Genomic DNA, 26,833 nt, shown 5'->3' on the forward strand with positions numbered 1-26,833 from the left:
AGTTCCATTCGCAACTCCTCAGATAATGAAGCAGTCCATGCTCAAATGCAGCAAGACCTGGATGACATTCCGGCTTGGGCTGATAAGTGGCAAGTAGCATTCATAGATACATAGATACATAGAAGATAGGAGCAGGAGTAGGCCATTCGGCCCTTCGAGCCTGCTCCGCTATTCAATGAGATCATGGCTGATCATCCAAATTCAGTACCCGGTCCCTGCCTTCTCCTCATATCCCTTGATCCCTTTAGCCTTAAGAAATATATCCAACTCTTTCTTGAATATACTTAATGAACTGGCCTCCACCACCCTCTGTGGCAGAGAATTCCACAGGTTCACCACTCTCTGGGTGAAGAAATTCCTCCTCATTTCAGTCCTAAATGGCTTACCCCTTATCCTTAGACTATGACCCCTGGTTCTGGACTCCCCGGCCATCAGAAACATCCTTCCTGCATCTAGTCTGTCCAGGCCTGACAGAATTTTATAGGTTTCGATGAGATCCCCTCTCAATCTTCTAAACTCCAGTGAGTATAAGCCCAATCGACACAATCTCTCCTCATACGTCATTCCTGCCATCCCAGGTATCAGCCTGGTGAATCTTCGCTGCACTCCTTCCATGGCAAGAACGACCTTCCTCAGGTAAGGCGACCAAAACTGCACACAATACTCAAGGTGTGGTCTCACCAAGGCCCTGTACAACTGCAGCAAGACATCCTTGTTCTTGTACTCGAACCCTCTTGCTACGAAGGCCAACATACCATTTGCCTTTTTAACCGCCTGCTGCACCTGCATGCTTACCTTCAGCGACTGGTGTACAAGAACACCCAGGTCTCTTTGCACTTCCCCTTCTCCCAATCTATTACCATTCAAATAATAATCTGCCTTCCTGTTTTTGCCACCAAAGTGGATAACCTCACATTTATCCACATTATAGTGCATTTGCCATGTTTCTGCCCAATCACCCAACCTGTCCAAAATCGTGCTGGAGTTTCACGACATCCTCCTCACAGCATACCCTCCCCCCCAGCTTTGTGTCATCTGCAAATTTGGAGATATTACATCCAATTCCCTCGTCCAGATCATTAATATATATTGTGAACAGCTGGGGTCCCAGGACCGATCCTTGCGGTACCCCACTAGTCACTGCCTGCCACTCGGAAAATGACCCATTTATTCCAACTCTTTGCTTTCTGTCCGCCAACCAGTTCTCTATCCAAGTCAATACCTTGCCCCCGATCCCATGTGCCTTAATTTTGCACGCTAATCTCTTATGCGGGACCTTATCGAAAGCCTTCTTAAAATCCAAATACACCACATCCACTGGTTCTCCCTTATCTATTTTACCAGTTACATCCTCAAAAAATTCCAGTAGATTAGTCAAGCATGATTTACCTTTTGTAAATCCATGTTGACTTTGTCCGATCCAGTCACTGCTTTCCAAGTGCTCTGCTATTACATCTTTTATAATGGACTCTAGCATTTTCCCCACTACTGATGTCAAGCCCCGCCTTTTCTCTACCACCTTTTTTGAATAGTGGGGTAACATTAGCTACCCGCCAATCCATGGGTACCGTTCCAGAGTCTATCGAGTTCTGGAAGATGACCAGCAATGCATCTACTATTTCTAGGGCCACTTCCTTAAGTACCCTGGGATGTAGATTATCAGGCCCTGGGGATTTATCGGCCTTCAGTCCCATCAATTTTCCTAACACCATTTCCCTACAAATACTGATTTCTTTCAGTTCCACCCTTTCATCAGACCCTATGTTCCCCGGAAGTGCCAGGCAAGACCATCTCCAACAAGTGAGAGTCTAATCACCACCCCTTGACATTCAATGGCATTACCATTGCCGAATCCCCCACCATCAACATCCTGGGGGTCACCATTGACCAGAAACTTAACTGGACGAGCCACATAAATACTGTTGCTACAAGAGCAGGTCAGAGGCTGGGTATTCTGTGGCGAATGTTTCACCTCCTGCCTTTCCACCATCTACAAGGCACAAGTCTGGATGAGTGCAGCTCCAACAACACTCAAGAAGCTCAACACTATCCAGGACAAAGCAGCTCACTTGATTGGCACCCCATCCACCACCTTAAACATTCCCTCCCTCCACCACCAGCGCACCATGGCTGCAGTGTGTACCTGCAGCAACTCACCAAGGCTTCTTCGGCAGCATCTCCCAAACCCACGACCTCTACCACCTAGAAGGACAAGGGCAGCAGGTACATGGGAACACCACCACCTCCAAGTTCCCGTCCAAGTCCCACACCATCCTGACTTGGAAATATATTGCCGTTCCTTCATCGTCGCTGGGTCAAAATCCTGGAACTCCCTCCCTAACAGCACTGTGGGAGTACCTTCACCACACGGACTGCAGCAGTTCAGGAAGGCAGCTCACCACCACCTTCTCAAGGGCAATTAGGGATGGGCAATAAATGCCGGCCTTGCCAGCAACGCCCACGTTCCAGAAGTGAATAAAAATAAATAAACTGAAAATGATGGGAATTGATGCTAAAACCTGGAGATAGCGAAGACTTTAGCTGAAGGCTAGGAAGCAGCAGATGTTTGTTAGGGGAATGATGCCTGGATGGAGGAATGAGCAATAATGAGTAGAGTGTCTCCAGAGATGGGGTTTGGGAACTCCAACTCTTTCTAATTTACATTACTTCAGATTCTGAAATTCAATCCAAATTAGTGAAATGCTCAGCAATCTTAAAACAGGGAGGGGGAAGTTGAGTCTGATGAGACAGCTAAATACCTTCGAAATGAGTTAGATAAAGTCTGTGGGGGTGATTTTAACCCTACTCGCTCAGCAGAAACCTAGTGGGTGGGCAGTTAAAATCGCTCTGGCTCTCGCCTGTCCGAAAGCTGCCATGATTGCAACATGAGCAATTTTAACCTGCTCTCCTGAGCAGGCAGCAAGGACGCGGGCCCGGAGCCAACAGGGTCCTTCTTTACACATGCATGTTGCGGCCCGATGACATCATTGAGAGCCGACTGTAATTTTAGCTCAGACCTGAGCAAGGAATCCACCCAGTTAAAATTGGAGCCACAAGTCGGCAAAGCAGTGGTAGACGATTTGCAATGCAAATAAGTGTAAAGTGTTGCAGACTAGAAGAAAGAAATGGTTATCAAGTGTTCTCTATGAACGGAGTTGAAATAGTTAAGAGTGAAATCAAAAGAGATCTAGGGATGTAAGTCAACTTGGCATTTTATGTGTCCATTCACTGTGGAACAGTAACCAACAGAGCAAATAGAACGTTGAATTAGAATTGAGTTGTGAGGAAAGACTCATAAAACTTGTGGCTTTTCAGCCTTGTAAACAAGTAAATGAGAGGAGACCTCATAAAGGTATATGAGATGGTAAAGTCGTATTGGAAAAGTATGTTAGGCGCAGGGGGATGTTAAAGATCGCATGGCACTATTTGAAGAAGAGTAGGGGAGTTCTCCCGGTGGACTGACCAACAATTATTTCTCAACCAACGCCTAAAACAGATTATCTGGTCATTTATTTCACTGCTGCTTGTGGTATTTTCTTGTGTGCAATTGGTCGTCATTTTTTTTTTTATTCATTCACGGATGAAGGCGTTGCTGGCAAGGCCAGCATTAATTGCCCATCCCTAATTGCCCTTGAGAAGGTGGTGGTGAATCGCCTTCTTGAACCGCTGCAATCCATGTGGCGAAGGTACTTCCACAGTGCTGTTAGTTTCCTACATTACAACAGTGACTACACTTCAAAAGTACTTATTTGGAATGTCCTGAGGTCGTGAAAGGTGCTATATCAAAGCAAGTTCTTCCTTTTTTTTTGATTACTTCAAGATAGTTTATGACAATGGACACTGGTTCAAACTAGTGAAAGGGAAGTTTAGGATTGATACTTGGACATTCTTCTTTGTGCAGAGTGACAACGTTTCAAAAAAATAAGTATGCGGCTAGAACAATGGCAAATTAAATTTGATGCTGACAAGTGTCAAGTACTGCACATAGGAAAGGAAAATGGGTGACACACATATTCCATGAATGGCGGTGAGATAGCTAAGGAGAAAGTTGAAAGAGACCTAGGAGTTTGAGAAGACACAATGCTCAACATGTCTAACCAATGCAGTGCAGCAACCAACAGGACCAATAGAATCAGAAAATGCTGGAGAAACTCAGCAGGTCAGGCAGCATCTGTGAAGAGAGAAACAGAGTTAACCAATAGAGTGTTGATCACATAACCAACAGTAGAATACAGGCCAGAGGAAGCGGTGGTCAAACTCCACAGTGCCCTGGTGAGACCACAGCTTGAGTACTGCATCCAGTTCTGGAGGCCGAGGAAAGAGGGAGCCATTGGAGGCAGAGCAGAGAATAGCCACAAGGCTGACCCCTCGTGTTGAAGGACTGAGTTAAGAGAAAAGACTGGAGGAACTTGGGCTTTTCAGCCAAGAAAGGAGGCATCTGAGAGGTGACCTTATAAAACCATATAAAATATTTAAGGGAATGGAAAAGGGAAATCCAGAATATTACTCTAAATTAAAATAGATTAGGGCAAGTGGGCATGTGTTCAAACTAGTAAAAGCCAAATTTGAGACTAATATCAGGAAGTTCCTTTTCACACAAAGAGTGATCAACTCATGGAATGGTCTTCCACATAGAACAGTGGAGGCAAAAACCATGGAATCTTTCAAAGGTTAGTTGGATACTGTAATAGGGAGACTAGGATCTTTCTGGATGATCCAAATAGACTTCCTGGTCCATATGATCCTGTGAAACATGCCAATGTCAAATCATGTAAAATTACTCTGACATTTAACAGTGCTTTTTTCTTATGTTGGACATCAAATAACTTGCGTTAAATCTGTCTCTTTCTGACTAGACTGATTAGCCATTTCCATGGAGCAGGACGTCGAGAGCCCTGTGGCCAAACAAGTGCGAGAGGATGTCCCGAAACAAACAGGCGCAGGCAGACATCCTGTCAAAAAGAGTGTCCAGAGGTACGTGCGAAAGGACGGGAAGTGTAACATCCACCATGGGAATGTCAGGGAGTGGTACCGTTACCTAACTGATATCTTCACTACATTAGTGGACTTAAAATGGAGACTCAATCTACTCATTTTTGTCATGGTCTATACTACCACTTGGCTGTTCTTTGGAATGATCTGGTGGCTTATTGCCTACATACGGGGGGACCTGAACCACATAGGGGACTCTTCGTGGGTGCCCTGTGTCAACAACCTCAATGGCTTTGTCTCCGCATTTCTCTTCTCCATCGAGACTGAAACCACCATTGGCTATGGGTACAGATTCATCACAGACAAGTGTCCGGAAGGCATCATTTTGCTCCTGGCGCAGTCGGTCCTGGGTTCAATCGTCAATGCCTTCATGGTTGGTTGCATGTTTGTCAAGATCTCGCAGCCCAACAAGCGGGCGGAGACGCTGGTCTTCTCCACACACGCGGTGATCTCCGTGCGCGACGGCAAGCTGTGCCTGATGTTCCGGGTGGGGGATCTGAGGAATTCCCACATCGTCGAGGCTTCGATTCGGGCCAAACTGATCAAATCACAGCAAACCAAGGAAGGAGAGTTCATCCCGCTCAATCAAACAGATATAAATGTTGGCTACGACACGGGGGATGACCGCCTCTTTTTAGTTTCGCCGCTGATAATCTGCCACGAAATCAATCAGCAGAGCCCGTTCTGGGAAATCACCAAAGCCCAGATGGCGAAGGAAGAAGTGGAGATTGTCGTAATCCTTGAAGGAATGGTGGAGGCAACAGGTAAGAAGTTTACTTCCAGGAACAATGTTATAATCCATTATTCTGCCCTCTTCATTTCTGCAACAGGGATTATGCCGGTAATCTAATTCTCAAAATAGAAAACATAGAAAAATAGGAGCAGGAGTCGGCCATTCGACCCTTCGAGCCTGCTCTGCCATTCAATATGATCATGGCTGATCTTCTATCTCAATACCATATTCCTGCTCTCTCCCCATACCCCTTGATGCCTTAGGCAATAGGCAGGGAAAGATGGTTCATGGGAGGGAGGTAAGGCTTATGACATATGCCCATTTAAAGAGTATGGGCACCTTTGGATATCTCCAGTTACCAGTTCGCTATATCTAACTCACCTCATGTTTTCAGTTTCATTCCATTCCTTTCCCTCCAGCTTTCAGTCTGGCCTAGATGGTAGGCCTCTTGCCTCTGTGTCAGAAGGTTGTGAGTTCAAGTCTTACTCCAGGATTTCAATGTTTATTATGTAGTGTGGGGGAATGCTCATGGTTACTCAAACAAAAAAGACTTGCATTTATATAGCACCTTTCACAACCTCAGGCTATCCCAAAGTGCTTTACAGCCAATGAAGTACTTTTTTTGAAGTGTAGTCACTGTTGTAATGTAAGAAATGCAGCAGCCAATTTGTGCACAGCAATGTTCAACAAATATCAATGTGATAATGACCAGATAATCTGTTTTAGTGATGTTGATTGAGGGATAAATATTGTCCAGGACACCGGGGATAACTCCCCTGCTCTTAAATAGTGCCATGGGATCTTTTATGTCCACCTCAGAGGGCAGACGGCAGACGAAAGACGGCACCTCCGACAGTGCAGCACTCCCTCAGCACTGCACTGGAGCGTCAGCCTAGATTTCATTTGCTGGTTGTGGGATCTTGCTGTGTGCAAAGACTGCTGTGTTGCCTACTTAATAACCAGTCTTTCTTGCCCTTCCCAGTCATTGTGGCTGCCATTGTTTTTGCTGTGCTTTGTACCATTGGATTTTTCTTCCCCCATTCAATTTGCCTTCTGGTTTACTGTGGATCTCAGACAGAGTTTATGGGGTGAAAGCGCAGTAGGGGTTAATAGAAAAGAAAATCGGGCTGCCGGTTCTCTAGCGCCCATTTTGCGCTTTCACTGAATACCAATTTCACCACCTATGGCGTTATAAATGGCACCGCGCCACAGCTGGTTGGCAGGAGTGGACTCCATGGACCGAATCTCGGTCTGTGCCCCAACCTGCTCCCTTCTGATCCATTCAGCTGCAGCTTTGCCACAACACAGCCAAAAATAAACCATTAAAAAAATTCTCGACATGTATTTGGAGAACTAAAATAGGTCAATAGAAAAAGGAAAGTAGAATGTTTTTCAAGAACATCGAAGTTTACGGCACAGAAGGAGGCCATTCGACCCATTGTGCTGGCACTTTACCGGAGCAGACCAAAACTAATCCCAGTAGCCTTGTATCTTCCTTTGCTTCGTGTGTTTATGTAGAAATAAGAGAAATACACACAAGGAAAGAAGAAATGGTCAAAATAGCAGAGTACAAGTGGAGAACGGAGAGAAGGTTGCTCACAGCAGAATACAGTGCAGCATCTCCGATTGCCTGGGAAACCGTTTGCTGTCTGACTAGAGGCAGACAGGGCGAGCGAGGAGAGAACCTGTGGAACAAGACAGAAATTCATTTGCAAAAACACAGGGGGTGGCGGGGAGGAAAGAGAGAGTGGGGACGGGGAACAAGATTATAAAAATATGTACAGAATTGTTCAATCAGAAAAGAAGGATTCATTTTGCAATTGGCAGTTGAAATAAAATGCAGTTAATGCAGGAATTAAGACTGTCATACAACAACAATGAACTTGCATTTATACAGCACCTTTAATGTAGAAAAATGTCCCAAGGTGCGTCACAGAGGCGCAATCAGACATCACGGATCGGACTTCCACAGATAATCAAACCCATTCACAGATCCGTACTCCTGGACAGTAACAATTACAAGCGCGAGGTCAAAGAGCTGAAGGCCTCTGCTGCGTAAATGCCGGCACCAGCTGTTGGCAATGTTTCCTGATGGTTACCCAGTTTAACAGCTGAAGAAATGTATCGTTTGGAAGCCACAGAAAGAAGACGATTTTCAATGCTTTATATCACAATCCTGTTTGCAGCTAACAAATATGTCCGAAGTCGAATAGGAACATCCCCCCCACCCCAGTTTTCAGCAGTGATGAATCATCTTATATGGCGACTTGGGCACTCTGGGGGCTTAAGAAAGAAAGACTTGCACCTTTCTATATCACCTTTCACGACCTCAGGATGTCCCAATGAAGTACTTTTTGAAGTGTAGTCACTGTTGTAATGTAGGAAACACAGCAGCCAATGTGTGCACAGCAAGCTCCCACAAAAAGCAATGTGATAATGACCAAATAATCTGTCTTTTTAGCGATGTTGATTGAGGGATAAATATTGGCCAGGACATCAGGAATAATTCCCCTGCTCTTCTTTGAAATAATGACATGGGATCTTTTACGTCCACCTGAGAGTGCAGATGGGGCCTCGGTTTAACGCCTCATCCGAAAGACGGCACCTCCGACAGTGCGGCACTCCCTCAGCACTGCACGGGAGTGTCAGCCTAGCTTTATGTGCTCTAGTCTCTGGAGCGGGACTTGAACCCACAACCTTCTGACTCCAAGGCAAGAGTGCTACCACGTGAGCCACAGCCGACAAGAGACAAAGATGGCTTTGTTTCAATTATTTTTGAACCTCCTTAGTCCCTGGACAATTGTTTATGACAGGCTAACCTATCATAAGAGATTGTTGCAGATGAATAAATCTGCTTATGGGTGTAATGCACCCCTTCTCCTTGCCCAAGTAAACCAATCACCCACAAGAAATCACATGGCATTTTGGAAAAGATGAGTTCTTGGGGATCATTCCCTTCTATTGCAACATATTTGGGGTCAGTCAGTTCAGTTTTTGTAACTTGCGTTTATTATTTCAAAACCCCCTTCTGTCTTTCTTTTCTGACTTCAATGGCACAATGCCAGACGGGGATGCAGGCAAAGGAAGAGTAAGGCAGCGTGATGAGGGGACGCCGTAGAAGAGGAAAAGAAACGAGCCACAGGCAGCAGCAGGGAGAGCCAACAGTGTTAGGGAGTTTCATGAAGACTGGGTCAATGGTTGTCCATGAACAGAACCAAGATAGGATGGGACAGAAAAGCCACACAGTGCAACTAAAGTAAGAGTAGGGCCTATTAGGGACCATAAAGGTAATCTGTGTGTGCAGGCGGAAGACATGGGTATGGTTCTTAATGAATACTTTGCGTCTGTTTTCACAAAAGAGAGGGACGATGCAGACATTGCAATCAGGGAGGAAGAGTGTGAAATATTAGATGAAATAAACATAGTGAAAGAGGAAGTATTAAGGAGTTTAACATCTTTGAAAGTGGATAAATCCCCAGGTCCTGATGAAATGTATCCCAGACTGTTAAGAGAAGTAAGAGAGGAAATAGCAGAGGCTCTGACCATCATTTTCCAATCCTCTCTGGCTACAGGTGTGGTGCCAGAGGACTGGAGGACTGTTAACGTGGTACTGTAGGAGTCTACGTACTCCTAGCAAAAAATACTGAACTCGGAGAGGTTCAACAGAAAAGGTTTAATTGTTGAGAATGCATGTTGAACACAAAATGGCGTCAGAGACTACACCAAGTCCGACTGCCTTTCATCAGTCCACAGCTTCGACTGCTCCTCCCCCGCTCTGGGCTTAACTATGTTGCAGATCGAGTTTCTTAAAGGTGTGATCCTTCTTAAAGGCATGACGCCTGATTTATAGTCTACGGACCGAAAAGCGGATTGTGTCCTTTCTGTGATCGGTACGCCACAGTACCATTGTTTAAAAAGGGAGAAAGGGATAAACTGAGTAATTACAGGCCAGTCAGCCTAACCTCGGTGGTGGGAAAATTATTGGAAAAACTTCTGAGGGACAGGATAAATCTTCATTTAGAAAGACATGGATTAATCAGGGACAATCAGCATGGATTTGTTGAAGGAAGGTCGTGTCTGACTAACTTGATTGAATTTTTTGAGGAGGCAACAAGGAGGGTCGATGAGGGTAGTGTGTTTGATGTAGTCTTTATGGATTTTAGCAAGGCTTTTGATAAGGTCCTGCATGGCAGACTGGTCACGAAAGTAAAAGCCCATGGGACCAAGGCAAAGTGGCAAGTTGGATCCAAAATTGGCTCAGAGGCAGGAAACAAACGGTAATGGTCGAAGGGTGTTTGTGTGACTGGAAGGCTGTTTCCAGTGGGGTTCCGCAGGGCTCAGTACTGGGTCCTTTGCTTTTTGTGGTATATGTATATCAATGACTTGGACCTGAATGTAGGAAGCATGATTAAGAAGTTTGCAGATGATACAAAAATTGGCCGTGTGGTTGGTAATGAAGAAGAAAGCTGCAGACTGCAGGAAGATGTCAATGGACTGGTCAGGTGGGCAGAACAGTGGGCAAATGGAATTCGGCTGGAGAAGTGAGATAATATATTTGGGGAGGGCTAACAAGGCAAGAGAATACACAATAAATGGTAGGACACTGAGAAGTGCAGAAGATCAGAGGGACCTTGGAGTGCATGTCCACAGATCCCTGAAGGTAGCAGGACAGGTAGATAAGGTGGTTAAGAAGACATACGGGATACTTGCCTTTATTAGCTGAGGCATAGAATACAAGAGCAGGGAGGTTATGCTTGAATTGTATAAAACACTAGTTAGGCCGCAGCTAGAGTACTGCGTGCAGTTCTGGTCACCACATTACAGGAAGGATGTGATTGCACTAGAGGAGGTGCAGAGGAGATTTACGAGGATGCTGCCTGGGCTGGGGAATTTTAGCTATGAGGAAAGATTGGATAGGCTGGGGTTGTTTTCTTTGGAACAGAGGAGGCTGAGGGGAGACCTTATTGAGGTGTGTAAAATTATGAGGGGCCTAGATAGAGTGGATAGGAAGGACCTATTTCCCTTAGCAGAAGGGTCAATAACCAGGGGGCATAGATTTAAAGTAATTGGTCGGAGGTTGAGAGGGCAGCTGAGGAGACTTTTTTTCACCCAGAGGGTGGTGGGGGTCTAGAACTCACTGCCTGAAAGGGTGGTAGAGGCAGAGACGTTCATCACATTTAAAAAGGACTTGGATATGCACCTGAAGTGCCGTAACCTACAGGACTACGGACCAAGTGCAAAAAGTGGGATTAGGGTGGATAGCTCTCTGTCGGCCGGCACGGACAAGATGGGCCGAATGGCCTCCTGTGCTGTAAGATTCTATGATTCTATGATTGAGAAGACTCTCAGCGTACAGAGAAAAGAAATACCTTTGATTCAATTCAGTAGCCATCTCATTCATCTGAATTTTGAAGTTTGGAAATTATTGTAGTGCATTTTCTTATTGAGAAACTTGGTGAAAGCCCAATTGGTGTTTAGGAAACCCTCTGTATAATACTCAGTTGTCTTCAATAGCAAAAGCACCATTAGTAGCAACGCTGAGGTATAAGTGACCTCAGCACTGGATGCATTCTAAAAAGTGTCTCTCCCTTTTACCACATGCATTACCTTCATTCCAGTCTTAGGATGGTTAAAACCACCCAATATTATTGCCCCGTTGTTCTTACATGTCTCTCTGAACTCCCTGAAGAGCTCCCCTCTACCTCATCTCCACTGTTCAATGTCCTGTAACACAAACCGAGAATTGTACCATTTCTGTTCCTATTGTCTTAACTATTTCCATATGGATTCTTAAGACAACCCGCTAGGACATCCTTACATTCTAGCGCTGTGATAGGATCTTGTACTAATGCTGCCTTCCCTCCCCCCATCTGAAAATATTATAACCAGGAATTTTAATTTCCCAAATATAACTCATGTCTTCGTTGTAGCTATCAAATCATAACCCACCATTGTTATTAATGCTTCTAACTCGCCAATGCGTTCACAGACAGACATTCAGCTCAATCCTGACTCCAATTTTTTATGCTTTTCTCACTTAATATCTAGAATGCACTGCCTGAAAGGGTGGTGGAAGCAGATTCAAGAGTAACTTTCAGACACAGTGGGCCGAATGGCCTCCTTCCGTGCTGTATGTATGATTCTATGAATATTTGATATCCCTTGTCCATTCTACAACACTTCTTATCTCTCACTAGCTCATACTCCTTCTTTCCCTTTCTCCGCTGATAATATCTTCTCACTATTTATTTCCAATCAGCCGTCTGCTTCTATTCCAGCAGTATTATTACTCCTGCTCTTCCTCTTCAGACTCAAACCTAAACCTGCCCAGTGTCTACTGAAACCAAGAAAACTTACTTATAGAGGGACCCACATTCAACAGTGAGTTAAGGTTGGGATTTTTTAGTACAGCAAAAATGGTTCAAAACTATTCCACCTGACGAGCAGGACTTTATTTCAAGTTCAAGGGGTACTATTGTAATTTTTGGCACCACACCCTTTACAGATAGAGGAACCTTGTCTGCTTTGTGCCACAATCTCATGACCAAATGAACAGTGGTGCATTATGATCATCATGCTGTCTGTCTGTGACCAACAACAATAACTTGTATTTATATAGCACCTTTAACGTAGTAAAATGTCCCAAAGTGCTTCACAGGACCGTAATCAGACACAATTTGACACCAAGCCCCAGACCGAGATAGTAGAACAGGTGACCAAACAAGCTTGGTCAAAGAGGTAGGTTTTAAGGAGCATCTTAAAAGGAAGAGACATCGAAGTTTGGGGAGGGAATTCCAGAGCTTAGGGCCTAGATGGCTGAAGGCACGGCTGCCAATGGTGGAGTGAAGGAAATGGTAGATGCACAAGAGGCCAGAGTTGGAGGAATGCCGAGTTCTCGGAAGGTTGTAGGGCTGGAGGAGATTACAGAGGTAGGGAGGGGCCAATGTTCCCTCTGAGCTGCCCGGCCTCGCAGCCGTCAGCCAGTCCCGCGCAGCCCGGGACCGGCTTTTCAAATGTGAAATTATGTACATGTGTGAAACTTCAGTTAAAGGGACCCCGCACCCAAAAAAAATCAGGGGGAACATTGGGCGAGGCCATGGAGGAATTTGAACACAAGGATGAGAATTTTGAAATTGAGGCGTTGCTGGACCGGGAGTCAATGTAGGCCAGCGAGCACTGGGGTGATGGGCGAACGGGACTTGGTGCGAGTTAGGATACGGGCAGCCGAGTTTTGGGTGAGCTGAAGTTTATGGAGGGTGGAAGGTGGGAAGGCGGCCCGGAGAGCCCTGTAATAATACTATAGCATCGATTCTTTAACTCATGCTTTCTTCAAGTGCAGCTTCCTTCTGGGAGCACAAGATCGCTGAATTTGTCCTCGCGTTCTAAAGTTTAATAAAGGAAATGAACCTTGTATATGATTATAGGTCGGTGAGGCTAACATCTGTAGTGGGAAAATACTTGGGAACATTCCTTGGGATGCTATAAATGAACATCTAAAAAGTACAGACATGGTAGGGAGCAGTTAGAATTCTTTTAGAAGTTATAGGTAACGCCGTACAAAATTCTATGGTTTGGACGTTGTCCCAACACTTTTGTCGTGTCTTCATAGTAACACACTACCACAATGAGTGGTTGAGGCAAATAGCATAGGTGCATATAAGGGGAAGTTAGATAATCACATGAGGGAGAAGCAATAGACGGGTATGCAGAAATGGTTAGATGAAGAGGAGTGGGTGGAGCATAAACGCCAGCATAGACCAGTTGGGCCGAATGGCCTGTTTCTATGCTGTAACTCGATCTAGTGTATGAGGTGGGTATTAATGTCTAGGTGTTACTGTGTTCCTGCAAACATCTTACTTTAATGGTTCAGCAATCAGACTCATTGAATTTGTCTATCCCATCGTCTGTTAATATGCATACATCAACATTTCAAAAATGATCTGAAGCGAAGAGTCATAAGCATGGTAGCTGATACAAAACTAATGAAGGTGGTAAACTATAAAGCTGAATAGGGTAAGACACAGGAGGATTTGAATATACTTGGGAATTGGGCAGACAGGTGGCAGATGTAATTCAAAATAAAGAAATGTAAGGTGCTTCACATGAGGACAAAAATCCAGGAAGGGACTATTACTTAAATGGAAAGAAAATAATGTGTATAGAAAATGGAAGAGATCTGGGGGTCCTGATTGACTATAAAGTGAAGCTATCGTAACAATGCGCGGTGACAGTGAGTAAAGCAAGTCAGATGTTGGGATGTATTAATAGGCGAATATTAATCCGAAATAGTGAGGTAATCCTTCCACTTTATAAATCATTGGTGCGACCACACTTAGAATACTGTGTACAGGTCTGGTTGCTGCAATACAAAAAGGATATTGCAGCTATTGAAAGGACACAGAAGAGGGTGACCAGAATGATTGAGGGGATGGAGGGATTGGATTATGATGAGCGATTATGTAAAATTGAGTATGTTTTCATTGGAAAAGGGGAGGTTTGAGAGGTAACATCATTGCTGTTTTTAGGATTCTAAAGGAACTAGATAATGTAAACCACGATAAGCTGTTTAACCTTGTCCAGGACAGTAAAACTAGAGCAGATGGCCCGAGGGTAACTTCAAAACTAATCTGCAGAAATCATTGAGCAAGTGCTAAATCTATGGAACACTCTCTCTCGGGCGATGGTGGAACCAGTTATATTGATTCATTCAAATGCAAATTAGAGCGATTTCTTTCAGAAAATAACATTTTGGGATACGGAATACGAGTAATTTGAGACATGACGTGTGGTAAGCAATGTTCCCTGTAAAAAAAATTTTGGGTGCACAGCCCCTCTAAGTGGCTGCATGACCCATTCAAATGTCCGCGGATGCGCGGTTATTCCAATTGAAAGGCTGGCGAGCGGCCTGTGCGGGAGCTCCAGACCGCTGCGTGGCCACGCAGCTTAAAGGGAACATTGGTGGTAAGTGTAACATGGTGGGGAGGAACAGGTTCCTAAAGCTCTAAACCATTGGGGTTTTCCCCGCCTCATGTCTGGGTTTTTTTTTTTATTTGTTTTTTTTATGGGATGTGGGCATCGCTGGCAAGGCCAGCATTTATTGCCCATCACTACTTGCCCTTGAGAAGGTGGTGGTGAGCCGTCTTCTTGAACTGCTGCAGTCCGTATGGTGAAGATACTCCCACAGTGCTGTTAGATAGGAAGTTCCAGGATTATGACCCAGCGACGATGAAGGATCGGCGATATACTTCCAGGTCAGAATGGTGTGTGACTTGGAGGGGAACTTGCAGGTGGTGGTGTTCCCATGCGCCTGCTGCCCTTGTCCTTCTAGGTGGAAGAGGACGCGGGTTTGGGAGGTGCTGCCAAAGAAGCCTTAGCGAGTTGCTACAGTGCATCTTGTAGATGGTACACACTGCAGCCACGGTATGCCAGTGGTGGAGGGAGTGAGTGTTTAAGGTGGTGGATGGGGTGCCAGTTAAGCTGCTTTGTCCTGGATGGTGTCGAGTTTCTTGAGTGTTGTTGGAGCTGCACTCATCCAGGCAAGTGGAGAGTATTCCATCACACTCCTTCCTTGTGCCTTGTAGATGGTGGAAAGGCTTTGGGGAGTCAGGAGGAGAGGCTCTCTCGGGGGAATACCTAGCCTCTGACCTGCTCTTGTTGCCACAGTATTTATGTGGCTGGTCCAGTTAAGTTTCTGGTCAATGGTGACCCCCCCCCTCCCCCAGGATGTTGATGGTGGGGGATTCGGTGATGGTAATGCCGTTGAAAGTCATGGGGAGGTGGTTAGACTCTCGCTTGTTGCAGATAGTCATTGCCTGGCACTTCTGTAGCGAGAATGTTACCTGCCACTTATCAGCCAATTGATAAGAGATTGGTTGCTGTGATTAGCCAACAACTCCATTACTGTTGTATCATGTGACGACCAGGCTAGCAGGTGGTGAGCTCGATGGACTTTGACCGCTTTTGTCCAGCAATTCCTTTGTTGCCATTCCAACCTCGAACAACTGTTGACTTAATTAATTTCTGAACAGAGGTTATGACACAAATAAAGAAAATCTATCTCCCATTGCAACGGCAACAGTGGACTTTGTCCAGATAGCCAGCTGAAGCCCAATAGTAAATCACATGTCCCTGTATTCCTAAAATCATATAAGATATAATACAAAATCCCCGTACTTGTCCCGTAGACCTACTGGAATTACTTGAAAAAGTTACCATGAAGTTATGTGGGCAGGTAACAAGTAGAAAGGAGATGTATAATCTTCAGAGAGTCTTTGACCACTTATGTAGGTGGACTGAGATATAGGTGCACTTTAATATGGATAAATGTAGGGCAATGCATATAGAAACAGGGAGCAGTAAAAATGTATCACCCTGGCAGAGGCTGTAAATGAAAAGGAGAAAACTGATCATTGATCATACCCCCAAATCATTTGGTCAGTGTCAAGTAGTTATCAATAAAGGTACAGTCCTCCCCATCGCCTATAGTGGGTGCATTGATACTAATGTGATTTGTCCGCTCTCCACACTGGACAGTTTAAAGGGGTAGCGCTATTGCTGTCAAACAAGACTGTAGCAACCCACTATTAAAGCTGTAACCCCACACCACTTAGAGGGGGATTAAGTGCAGAAGGTAATTGGGACCTTAACAAGGTGCTATTTACTTATTGAGTATGTTTGTTATTGCAGTCAGGCCTGCAGCAGTGCAAACTACAACCTGACACCAGCTAGAGGGGATTTTAATGAGGTACGAACTACTGTTTCTGCCCAAAGTTCACAGACCATTTAACACGCTGCAGGCGGCAACTTTGCAATGAACTATAATGGAAAGGGGAAAACGGTTAGCACGTTTTTGGTCGATTTACACGATTGCCTGATTTAAACGTGGGCGCTTTGCGTATTGGGATCGTTCTGGAGGGCGCTGAACTACAAATCAGAGCAAGTTTCTGCTGCCGGTTTACCGATTAATTACGGGGACAGTTCTGGCATATGGTGTGCAACTTTGGTCACCATCAGTGTTCCAGGTTAGCGGCCGCGCAGCTGTCTGAAGCTCCCGCGCAGGCCAGTTGCCGGTTTCTCAATGGAAAAAAACGCGCCTGCACGGCCGTTTGAATGAGCCATGCAGCCCCTTAAAGGGGCCGCGCACCCCAAAAAGAAATGAGAGGGAACATTGGTCGCCATACCTCAAAACATACAGATGCATTAAAAAGGGTCGAGACCAAGAGTGACCAGTGTGATTGCAGGCCCAGGGGCACTAAATCATGAAAAAAATACAAAGCGACAAAATTGATACTGGCTGCAGAAATGAATGGAAAGATGATGCAGGGCTTGAAAATAGTCAAAGATAAAGATAAGGCTGAAATAAGTAAATTAACTTGGACTTTGCAATTGGATACAAGTACAAGATGCACAAGCCTGAGTCAAGGTTAGAAAAAATATTTTTCTCAAAGGACAGCAGACACATGGAACAGATTCCCAGAGAAGCTGGATAATTCAGGGTTACTGACACCTTTAAAGGGGGCCTAGATTGATATTTAGAAGAGCTTGAATGTTAGAGAGATAGTAATAGGGCTGCTTGATTGTTTTTTCAAAGGAGGTAGAGGAAGGACCCTAGTGCTCCTTAAAGTAGATCAACATTTGGTGAGGGGAGGGGTGAAGTCTATATTAAAATAATCATAAGACGCTCACTGGAATAGTCTAGATGAACTCCAAACTTTCTTACTTTTTACTTGTTCTGGGGACAGAAATCTTCATCACAGCCCCTTTATAGAACTGATTAAAATTTTAAAAGGTCACAAACTAGAAGGGGAAGGTGCAGCACAGGTGGGAAACCGAACGAGAGGGGCAAATTTGCCTTGCACCTTTTGTCATTTAATACCGCCTGCCCTCCACCTTATCATATTTGTCCTTCTCTCCCCCTCCCCCACCCTTTCCATGGCTCCGCACTTGCTTAACAACTGTTAAATCTCGAACCTCTCCCAGTTCTGACGAAAGGTCATTGACCTGAAACGTTGTCTCTGTTTCTCTCTCCGCAGATGCTGCCGGACCTGCTGAGTGCTTCCAGCATTTGCTGTTTTTATTTCACGTTTCCAGCATCCACAGTATTTTTGCTTGTATCAATTTACTGCCAATTTGTGCTGAATTATAGGCAGTTTTGTGATGTGACCCATGCCCACTGGGAACTGGGTCGAGACTAACCAATCTTCTTTCACATAAGGCCCTCAAGAGTCAACAGTGAGAGGAGGCATTCATCTCATGTCCACGGACTAAGCTTGAACACCGGGTCCAGGGATGAAAGGGGCAATGGGGGACATCCCACGATGTCACCAGTCACTTTTACTTAGAATCGCAAAGCTATTTGCATGGACAATAGCAGAATGAGCACAACTCGCAATAGTGCCAATGAAAGTTTGTCACCAAAGCTTATTATAGTTATAACAAACTGTCATGGAGACCGAAGAAGTGAAAAATATTAATACTGCAGAGCAAATAGTCTGAAGCTCGTCATAGGTGCCAATAAATCACTCACTGATAACAGGCCTGTTTCAGCACTAAGTGAGCGGATATAAACCACTTAAACACTGATAAGGTCGAGAACAGATTGATGAGTTGCCAATTGGCAGCAATAAGCCAGAAAAATATGCAGTGGCAATGTTTTATGCACCGTCACTCCTGCCTCTAGAACTGTAGCATGATTTCGGGTCCGACCACTCAATAACACTGATGACTGAAAATCAGACAGAAAAAGTCTGGTTTTAAAAATGCTTTGCACGTTCAGTGGCAGGTCTTGCATGCTCGGCATCACTGGGAAGACAGGACAAAAGCGTAGGGTGAATGTCCAACTGATCACTTCCTGGTCATCTATTCTTGTTCATACAACAGTCCCCACCGCTTAAAGCAGGTGCATTCATGCTAACGAGATTTTCCTGCTTTACGCGGTGGCCGGTAAATTCATCTGAATGAACCAAGACATTGTAGAAGAGGTTACATAGAATTTACAGCACAGAAACAGGCCATTCGACCCAACTGGTTTATGCTCAGCACGAGCCTCCACACGCCCTACTTCATCTAACCCCATCTCATATCCTTCTCTTCCTTTCTCCCTCATGTGCTTACCTCGCTTTCCCTTAAATGCATTTATGATATTTGCCTCAAAGTATTCCTTGTGGTAGCATGTTCCACATTCTCACCACTCTTTGGGTAAAGATGTTTCTCCTGAATTCCCTATTGGATTTAATAGTGACTGTCTTATATTTATGGTCCCTAGTTTTGGTCTCTCCACAAGTGGAAACATTTTCTCCATGTCTACCCTATTGAACCCTTTCATTATCTTAAAGATCTCTATCAGGAAACCCCTCGATCTTCTCTTTCCAAGAGAAAAGAGCCCCAGCCTGTTCAGTCTTTCTTGATGGCTATAACCTCTCAGTTCCAGTTTCCTGATTGACCTGATCTCACATTAAACCTATCAGCTGATGGAGACTGCCCAAAGTCTCCACTACCTCACAACAACAACTTGTTATATACATAGTAAAACGTCCCAAGGTGCTTCACAGGAGTATTAAAAGACAAAAAATGTGACACCGAGCCACATAAGGAGGAATTAGGGCAGGTGACCAAAAGCTTGGTCAATGAGGTAGGTTTTAAGGAGCGTCTTAAAGGGGGAAAGAGGTTTAGGGAGGGAATTCCAGAGCTTAGGGCCTAGGCCACAGAAGGCACAGCCACCAATGGTTGAGCGATTATAATCAGGGATGCTCAAGAGGGCAGAATTAGAGGAGCGCAGATATCTCGAGGGGGGTTGTGGGGCTGGAGGAGATTACAGAGATAGGGAGGGGCGAGACCATGCAGGGATTGAAAACAAAGATGAGAATTTTGAAATCAGGACGCTGCTTAACCGGGAGCCAATGTAGGTCAGCGAGCACAGGGGAGATGGGTGGACGGGACTTGGAACGAGTTAGGACACGGGCAGCCAAGTTTTGGATCACCAAGTTTATGCAGGGTTGTTAAAAGTTAACAGTGCAAACAGCTGATGGAGACTTCAGGCAGCTTCAATCAGCTGATAGGTTTAAGTTGAGATCAGGTCAACCTCTGCTACAATGTCTTGGTTCCATTTATGTCTCTTACGGCTCTTTTTATGTTGCAAAGTCAGATGTTAATTGGATGCAGCCATAAAAAACAAAAAATAACCAGCACACTTAATACATTACGAGTGGCACCTGTGTAATTGACACCTATGGTGATGGTTAGCGCCATTTGCCTGATATAGGTGGCTGTCCAGGTCAAGCGAGGGTGGTGTAAGTGGTGGGGACTATATCAACTTTGCATCCCATATCTTGTGGTGTAAATTATTTGTAATCTGGTTTCCCTTTACTGATATAATTACTAGAGAAGGTTAAGAGGTATGGCATATGGTGGAAGAAAAAAAACTGGATTCATAATTGGTTAGTGTAAAGTCTGTGGGTTGTGCAGTTAATAAATACACAGACTTCAGAAGTAACAAACAAACAGGTCTTTACTATTCGAAGGTCCGGACGAATCTGCCCCAGCAATCATGCCACAACACTTATATACTGGTGTGGTCACTATCGGTATTACAGTATACAGAAGCCAAACAAATAGTGCCACCCGAAAGTAGTCCTCTTAAAGGTGAACGGTTACATTCAATAGTTCCCTTAAAGGTAGACGGGTACATACACTACAATCCTCCCTTTTTAGCTTATTACTTACTAAGTCCATAGTGAACATACATTCTAACATATATACAGGTTTATGTAAGACAGTTCATAGATTCAGTCTTTCCGGGGGTTTCCGGATTCGGTCAGGATAACGCCGCAGTGGTGTCGTCATTTCAGGCGGGCTAGGAGGTGCTTCTGGCAAGGTCGATTCGGCTTGAAAAGCCGTGTCAGGTTCAGCTGACTCCAGTATCACTAGATCGGAAGTAGGTGTTCTGGGTATCTCAGTTTCAACATTACCCGGATAAGGTGGTGAAGTCGGTGGCCCATTTGTGGTGGACCCTATGATTTGGTCAACATGGCGCCTTATTATATTGTCTCCAATGTCATTGTACATCAATGGCCCCAGCCTTTTCCCAATAGTTCCAGGCTGCCATTTCTCAGTACGGTAGTCCCGGGCCAAAACTCGTTGACCGATCTGGAAAGATCTAGTGACCCTGTCGTTCATGCCCTGGAATTGCCGGTTCTCTACGTCTCTTCTGACGTTTGGTTTTAGTAAATCCAGCCGGCATCTCAGGCGTCTATTACAGAACATCATTGCGGGAGTTTGATTTGTGACCGCATGTGTCGCATTTCGGTATGCTAACAAAAAGCTATCCACCTTATGTTGCAGACCTATATTTTCATTACTCATGGCCTTTACGGCCTTCTTGAAGGTCTGGACAAACCTTTCAGCCAATCCATTGGAGGCGGGATGGTATGGGGCTGACATGTAATGTTTAATCCCATTGCTCTTTAAGAATTTCTTGAATTCTTCGGACACAAATTGTGGTCCATTATCAGAACAGATCTGTTCCGGCAGGCCATTCCGAGCAAACATAGTCCTTAACACTGCGATGGTTTTTTCCGTCGTGGTGGTGGTCATCTTAATTACTTCCGGCCACTTGGAGTGGGCATCCACCGCTATTAGAAACATCGAGTCCATAAATGGACCAGCAAAGTCGATGTGTACTCTTTGCCAAGGCGATGAGGGCCACTCCCATGGATGCAGAGGAGCCTGGGGTGGCGCGTTCTGAACCCTCTGACATCCTAGGCAGTTCTTCGTGATCTCCTCTATGTCTCCATCAATGCCTGGCCACCACACAAACGCTCTTGCTAGATTTTTCATCTTTACTCCCCCCAGATGTCCTTCGTGCAGCTCCTTTAGCACCTTCTTTTGGAGTTTGGGTGGAATCACCACTCTAGATCCACACATCAGGGTTCCTCGACACACTGACAGTTGTTCTTTCCTCTGTGCAAATGCTTGCAGTGTTGGGTCGCTCTGTGCTGGCCATCCCTCCACCGTTACATCATAGACTCATGAAAGAGTCGGGTCATTCCTTGTCTCATTCTCAATCATTGAGTTTGTTATCGGTAGACACTCCACTATGGATGAGTGGAACAACTCTACTGGGTCCACTATACTCGCTTCTTCTACCATCGGCAATGGCAAGCGTGACAACCCATCAGCATTTCCATGCTGTTTAGACCTTTTGTACTCAATTTCGTATTGGTGTGCCCCAAGTAACACGGACCACCTTTGTAACCTTTGTGCTGTCATGGTGGAAACGGCCTTATTTGGGTTGAATATGGACACCAACGGCTGGTGGTCTGTCAACAATGTGAACTTTTTACATTGTAGGTAATGGTTGAATTTCTTCACGCCCCACACAAGACTGAGGGCCTCCCTATCTATTTGGGCGTAATTTCGCTCCGCGGGTGTCAATGATCGGGACGCGAAAGCCACTGGCCTTTCCGAGCCATTTGGTAGCCTGTGCGAGAGTACTGCCCCAATTCCGTACGGGGAAGCATCGCAAGCTAGACGAAGGGGTAATGCTGGGTTGAAATGAGCCAACACTTCTTCAGAGGTAATCAACTCCTTGCTCCTGCGAAAAGCCTTTTTGCATTCTTCACTCCACTTCCATGGTGTTTCTTTCCGCAACAGGTCATTCAGCGGATGCAGTACCGTGGATAAATTCGGCAGAAACTTGAGATAGTAATTAATCAACCCCAAGAATGATCTTAACTGAGATACGTTTCCTGGAGCGGGGGCCTTCACAACCGCTTCAATCTTTTCGGGTGACTTATGCAGTCCCTCTCGGTCAATGACATGACCGCAGTATGAGATCCGTTTTTGGAAGAACTCACACTTCTTGCGATTAACCCGAAGGCCATACTCCTTCAACCTGGTGTGTACCAGTTTCAAATTCGTGAGGTGTTCTTCCTCATCTTTTCCCGTGATTAAAATGTCATTTAAGTAGCACTGCGTGCTTGGAATTCCTTGTAACACCTGTTCCATGGCCCTCTGCCAAATTGCTGGCGCCGAAGCTACCCCAAAGACCAGTCTATTGTAGCGATACAAGCCTCTGTGAGTGTTGATGGGGAGGTACTGGCGTGACTCTTCCTCGACCTCCATCTGTAGATATGCTTGAGCCAGATCTATTTTCGTGAAATGTTTCCCTCCAGCCAACGAAGCAAAGATATCTTCAATCCGCGGAAGCGGGTATTGTACCGTGTGAAGCACCGGATTCACAGTAATCTTGAAATCTCCGCAGATACGGACCTTCCCCGGTCCCCCTGGCTTATTACTCGGTGAGGACTTCATGACGGGAACAATGGGCGTGGCCCACTCACTCCAGTCCACTTTTGACAGAACCCCTGATCGTTCAAGTTCTTCCAGTTCTGCCTCCACAGCTGGTCGTATTGCGTAAGGTACTGATCTGGCCTTAAAAAACTTTGGGCTTGCATTTTCTGCAATCTTAACCTTTGCTTTAATCCCTCGCAGTGTTCCCAGTCCCTGCTGGAATACCTCCTTAGCTTCGTCCAATATTCTGGACAACCGTTCAGGTTTGACATCCTCTTTTTCGGAATCCACCGTCATGGTGTTTAGTGACTGCCAGTCCAATTTTATTTTTCGGATCCACTCCCGTCCCAGAAGTAGTGGTCCTCCCTCAGGCAATACATACAGGTTCAACCGGTGATGATCTTTATCCTTGTATCTCACCTTGACTTCTATCATGCCGATGGGGAATACCTTGTGCCCCGTGTATGTCTGTAGTACTAGTTCCGTATCCCGTAGTGGAATATGCTTGAAAAATTTCTTATAGTCATGCTTATTCATGACCGTCAACGCCGATCCGGTGTCCACTTCCATTTTTACTTGGACCTTTGCAATCTGTAGCGTTATCCAGATAGTTTGTCGGTCAGCTTCATTGCTCACGTTGTGAATTCTCAGACTGTCCAGTCCTTTGCATTTGGAGTGTGAGACCGACTTCTGTTCCCTCAGGCTCTTCTTAGTCACCTCTTGTACCTTCCCGTACCATTTTTGTGGTGACTTCTTATTGTTGTACGTTGCTCCTGACCGGCATACCTTAGCTATGTGCCCGATCTTGCCACATTTCCTGCATTCTTGGTTTTTACCCCAGCATTGATTCTGGTCGTGTGTTGTCTTCTCACAACGGTAGCATTTTGTTGTGCTCGAAGTAATTTGGTCCACCCCTAGTGCCGCCGCCTTTAGCTGCATTTCCGCCATTCCTTTCGCTGCGGCGTCATGCGATGCAGCTATGAGGACAGCCCTGTCCAGTGTGAGGTCATTTTCTTCCAGTAGTCGCTTCTGCGTTCCTCCTTTGGACAATCCGCATACAAACTTGTCCCGCAGTGCCTCTGTCAGATTCCCTCCAAACTGGCAGTATTTCGCTATCCTACGCAGTTCGACCAAGTACTCCGCATTGCTTTCGTCTTTCCTCTGCGTTCTTGTGTAGAATTTGAATCGTTCAGCCAGCATCAACGGTGTGGGGTTCAAGTGATCCTTCAGCACTGCTACAATATCATCGAAAGTCTGATCTGCCGGTTTAGCTGGTGAGAGAAGATTCTTCAACACCCCGAATGTTTTCGCACCCATCATGTTAAGTAAGGTTAAAGCTTTTTCCTCCTTAGCTATTTTGTTAGCCTTACAATGTATCTCAATACGTTCTACGTACGTGGCCCAGTCTTCTATCTCCGAATTGAACTCGTTGATGTCCGCCCGCTTAGGCATCTTTCTTTCCTTGGGTACAACACAAGTATTTCTTCAAGTATTCTTATTTATTTGTTTATTTCTAAGATGGCGGTTTTCCCGCGAAAATGGCGGTTTCCCGCTCTTTCCTTCTCGCCCCGCCACTTCAATCGTCTTCCCCGCCTAATGGCGGCTTCCCGCGTTTCTTCCCTGGTGGAAGGGGAACGCTTTTCCCCACAGCGGACAGGTTCAGCCGCTGGGCTGGCTTCCGCACAGCTCCCCTTACTCGGCTCTGTCTTTTCCTCCCGCCCGCACGGCTCTACCGGCGCTGGGTACACCCCGTTAACGGAGGACAGTTCAGCCGCTGGACTGGCTCTCGCGCAGTCTCTCACCCCGTTTTCGGCTGTGTCTCTCTCTCACTCCCGCACGTTCGGATTTGCCGGCTCTGAGTACCCCGTTGGTGGAGAACAGCTCAGCCGCTGGACTGGCTCCTCGCAGTCTCTCTCTCCGCACCCGGCTCTCACCCGCACGGTTCCCATTCGCCTCCCCAGCCCTCTCGCAGACCGGTGTTTCCCTCCCCGGCTGCGGCTGGGTTTCTCTTCCCGCGCCTACTCGCAGGCTCAGCGCTTCGTGGCTGCGGTCGCTGCCCGGATTGTTCCCGCCGATCGCAGTCCGGCTGTCACCCAACGCCGTTGGACCCGACTTTTGGCCGGCACAGCTCCCCCTCGACCAAGGTCGAGTGCTCTGCCCTTATCCTCCGGATACTTCTACCCCTTCCCCTACTCACAGTCTCTTCGGCCGCCTTGTTTCTTGCTGGTCGGCTCACTCCGCACCGTGGCAGAAGGGTAGTCAGTGCCTGTTGCTGATACAGCTTTTGTTGTTAGTCTTCCTGCTTTCTGTTGTTGCAGCCTCGTGTTTTCTTTTGGTAGCACGACGAGGGCGGTTGTCTCTCTTCGACGCTCTTCGTTGCTTTTGGTAATCTTGCCGCAGGGTACGATCGGACTCGTCGCCACTGTAAAGTCTGTGGGTTGTGCAGTTAATAAATACACAGACTTCAGAAGTAACAAACAAACAGGTCTTTACTATTCGAAGGTCCGGACGAATCTGCCCCAGCAATCATGCCACAACACTTATATACTGGTGTGGTCACTATCGGTATTACAGTATACAGAAGCCAAACAAATAGTGCCACCCGAAAGTAGTCCTCTTAAAGGTGAACGGTTACATTCAATAGTTCCCTTAAAGGTAGACGGGTACATACACTACAGTTAGAAGGGAGAAATTGGAGAGTAGGCGTTAAGGACAGATTTTCAGAGTGGTTGGAAGCGGGTGATGGTGTCCCACAAGGTTTAGTTCTGGGGCCACTTCTGTTAACTCTGTATATCAATGATTTGGATATAGGCCTAGAGGGATGGCCTCACCATGGCCAGATTTACTTCACTTGACGCTGTACACCCTGGCTGCCACATGATGCGACAGGTTAGCACCAACCCACATCAACACCATAAAGCATCCCTACAATGTCGAGCCATTTCTTTCACACTTATCACCATTGCAGGGGGGGGGGGGTAAAGTTATGTCGCACCATTCACTGCAACTCACTAAGCCACTTCCAAAGGTGCACACAGATCTATCCAAGAATGCAAAGTGTTGAAAATAAAGGTTTCAATGTTTGACAGCACATTAACAGAAACTTTACATGAACATTGCATAAAACACCCAAGTGCCTATCCTTGTGTGTTGTTAGTTGGTATGATTGCACTAGGATGAGGGTGAGTGCGAGGGGGATGGGATAATATAGATAGAGAGGGATGGGTGGAGGTGCACAGTAAGTTGGTGTGAGAAGGATGTGCAGGCATAGGGTAGGAAAGGCAGAGTGATGGGGATGTAATGAGAGGCACAGCAGGATGAGGTTGAGTGTGGCTTTGTACTAACATTTCGTGATCTATTGAGATCATTGAAAGGTTTGTGGCACTGCACCCAGGTCCTCCTGACCACATCCCTGCTTGTGCCCTCCTGTGCAATGTGCAACCAGGCTGTGTTGATCTCCTGGGGAGGTCTGTTCCGCTCATGGGAAGGGAAGAGAACCTCCCTGCGTGCTGTGACTCCCTCCATAAGCATATGGAGGAAGTCATGGGAGAGCCTGGGTGCAGCCCTGTGTCTCTGTGCAGTCATTGTCAGTGTTTACAGCACCTCAATGCTGTAGAACACCGACAACACAAATGTCAAATTTAAGTTGGTCATGGTCCCTTTAAGGAAACCGGCTGATAACACATCATCAAATGACATCACCAGGCCTGCTTTCTCTAATTGGCCCGGAAAACGCGCTGGGCGGGCTTAACAAGCCCAATCAATGGAAAGTCATTCTACACAGCGGGCTGGAGCCAGCAGCGGGGTCGGGACCCGCCA

General features: G+C 45.9%; 1 protein-coding gene across 1 annotated transcript in view; it reads left to right on the forward strand.

Annotated features, from left to right (window-relative positions):
- Nucleotides 1–4,860: 4,860 nt before the first annotated feature.
- Nucleotides 4,861–26,833, forward strand: part of kcnj6 (potassium inwardly rectifying channel subfamily J member 6) — a 40,762-nt gene continuing 18,789 nt past the window's right edge. The window contains exon 1 of the mRNA XM_086007179.1: nucleotides 4,861–5,756. Coding sequence (XP_085863305.1) covers nucleotides 4,874–5,756 — 883 coding nt within the window. The 5' untranslated portion in view covers nucleotides 4,861–4,873. The remainder of the gene's footprint in view (nucleotides 5,757–26,833) is intronic.

Source organism: Somniosus microcephalus, chromosome 14, assembly GCF_052327205.1.
Source record: "Somniosus microcephalus isolate GS21.2 chromosome 14, FLI_Smic_1.0, whole genome shotgun sequence".
Lineage (NCBI taxonomy): Eukaryota > Metazoa > Chordata > Chondrichthyes > Squaliformes > Somniosidae > Somniosus > Somniosus microcephalus.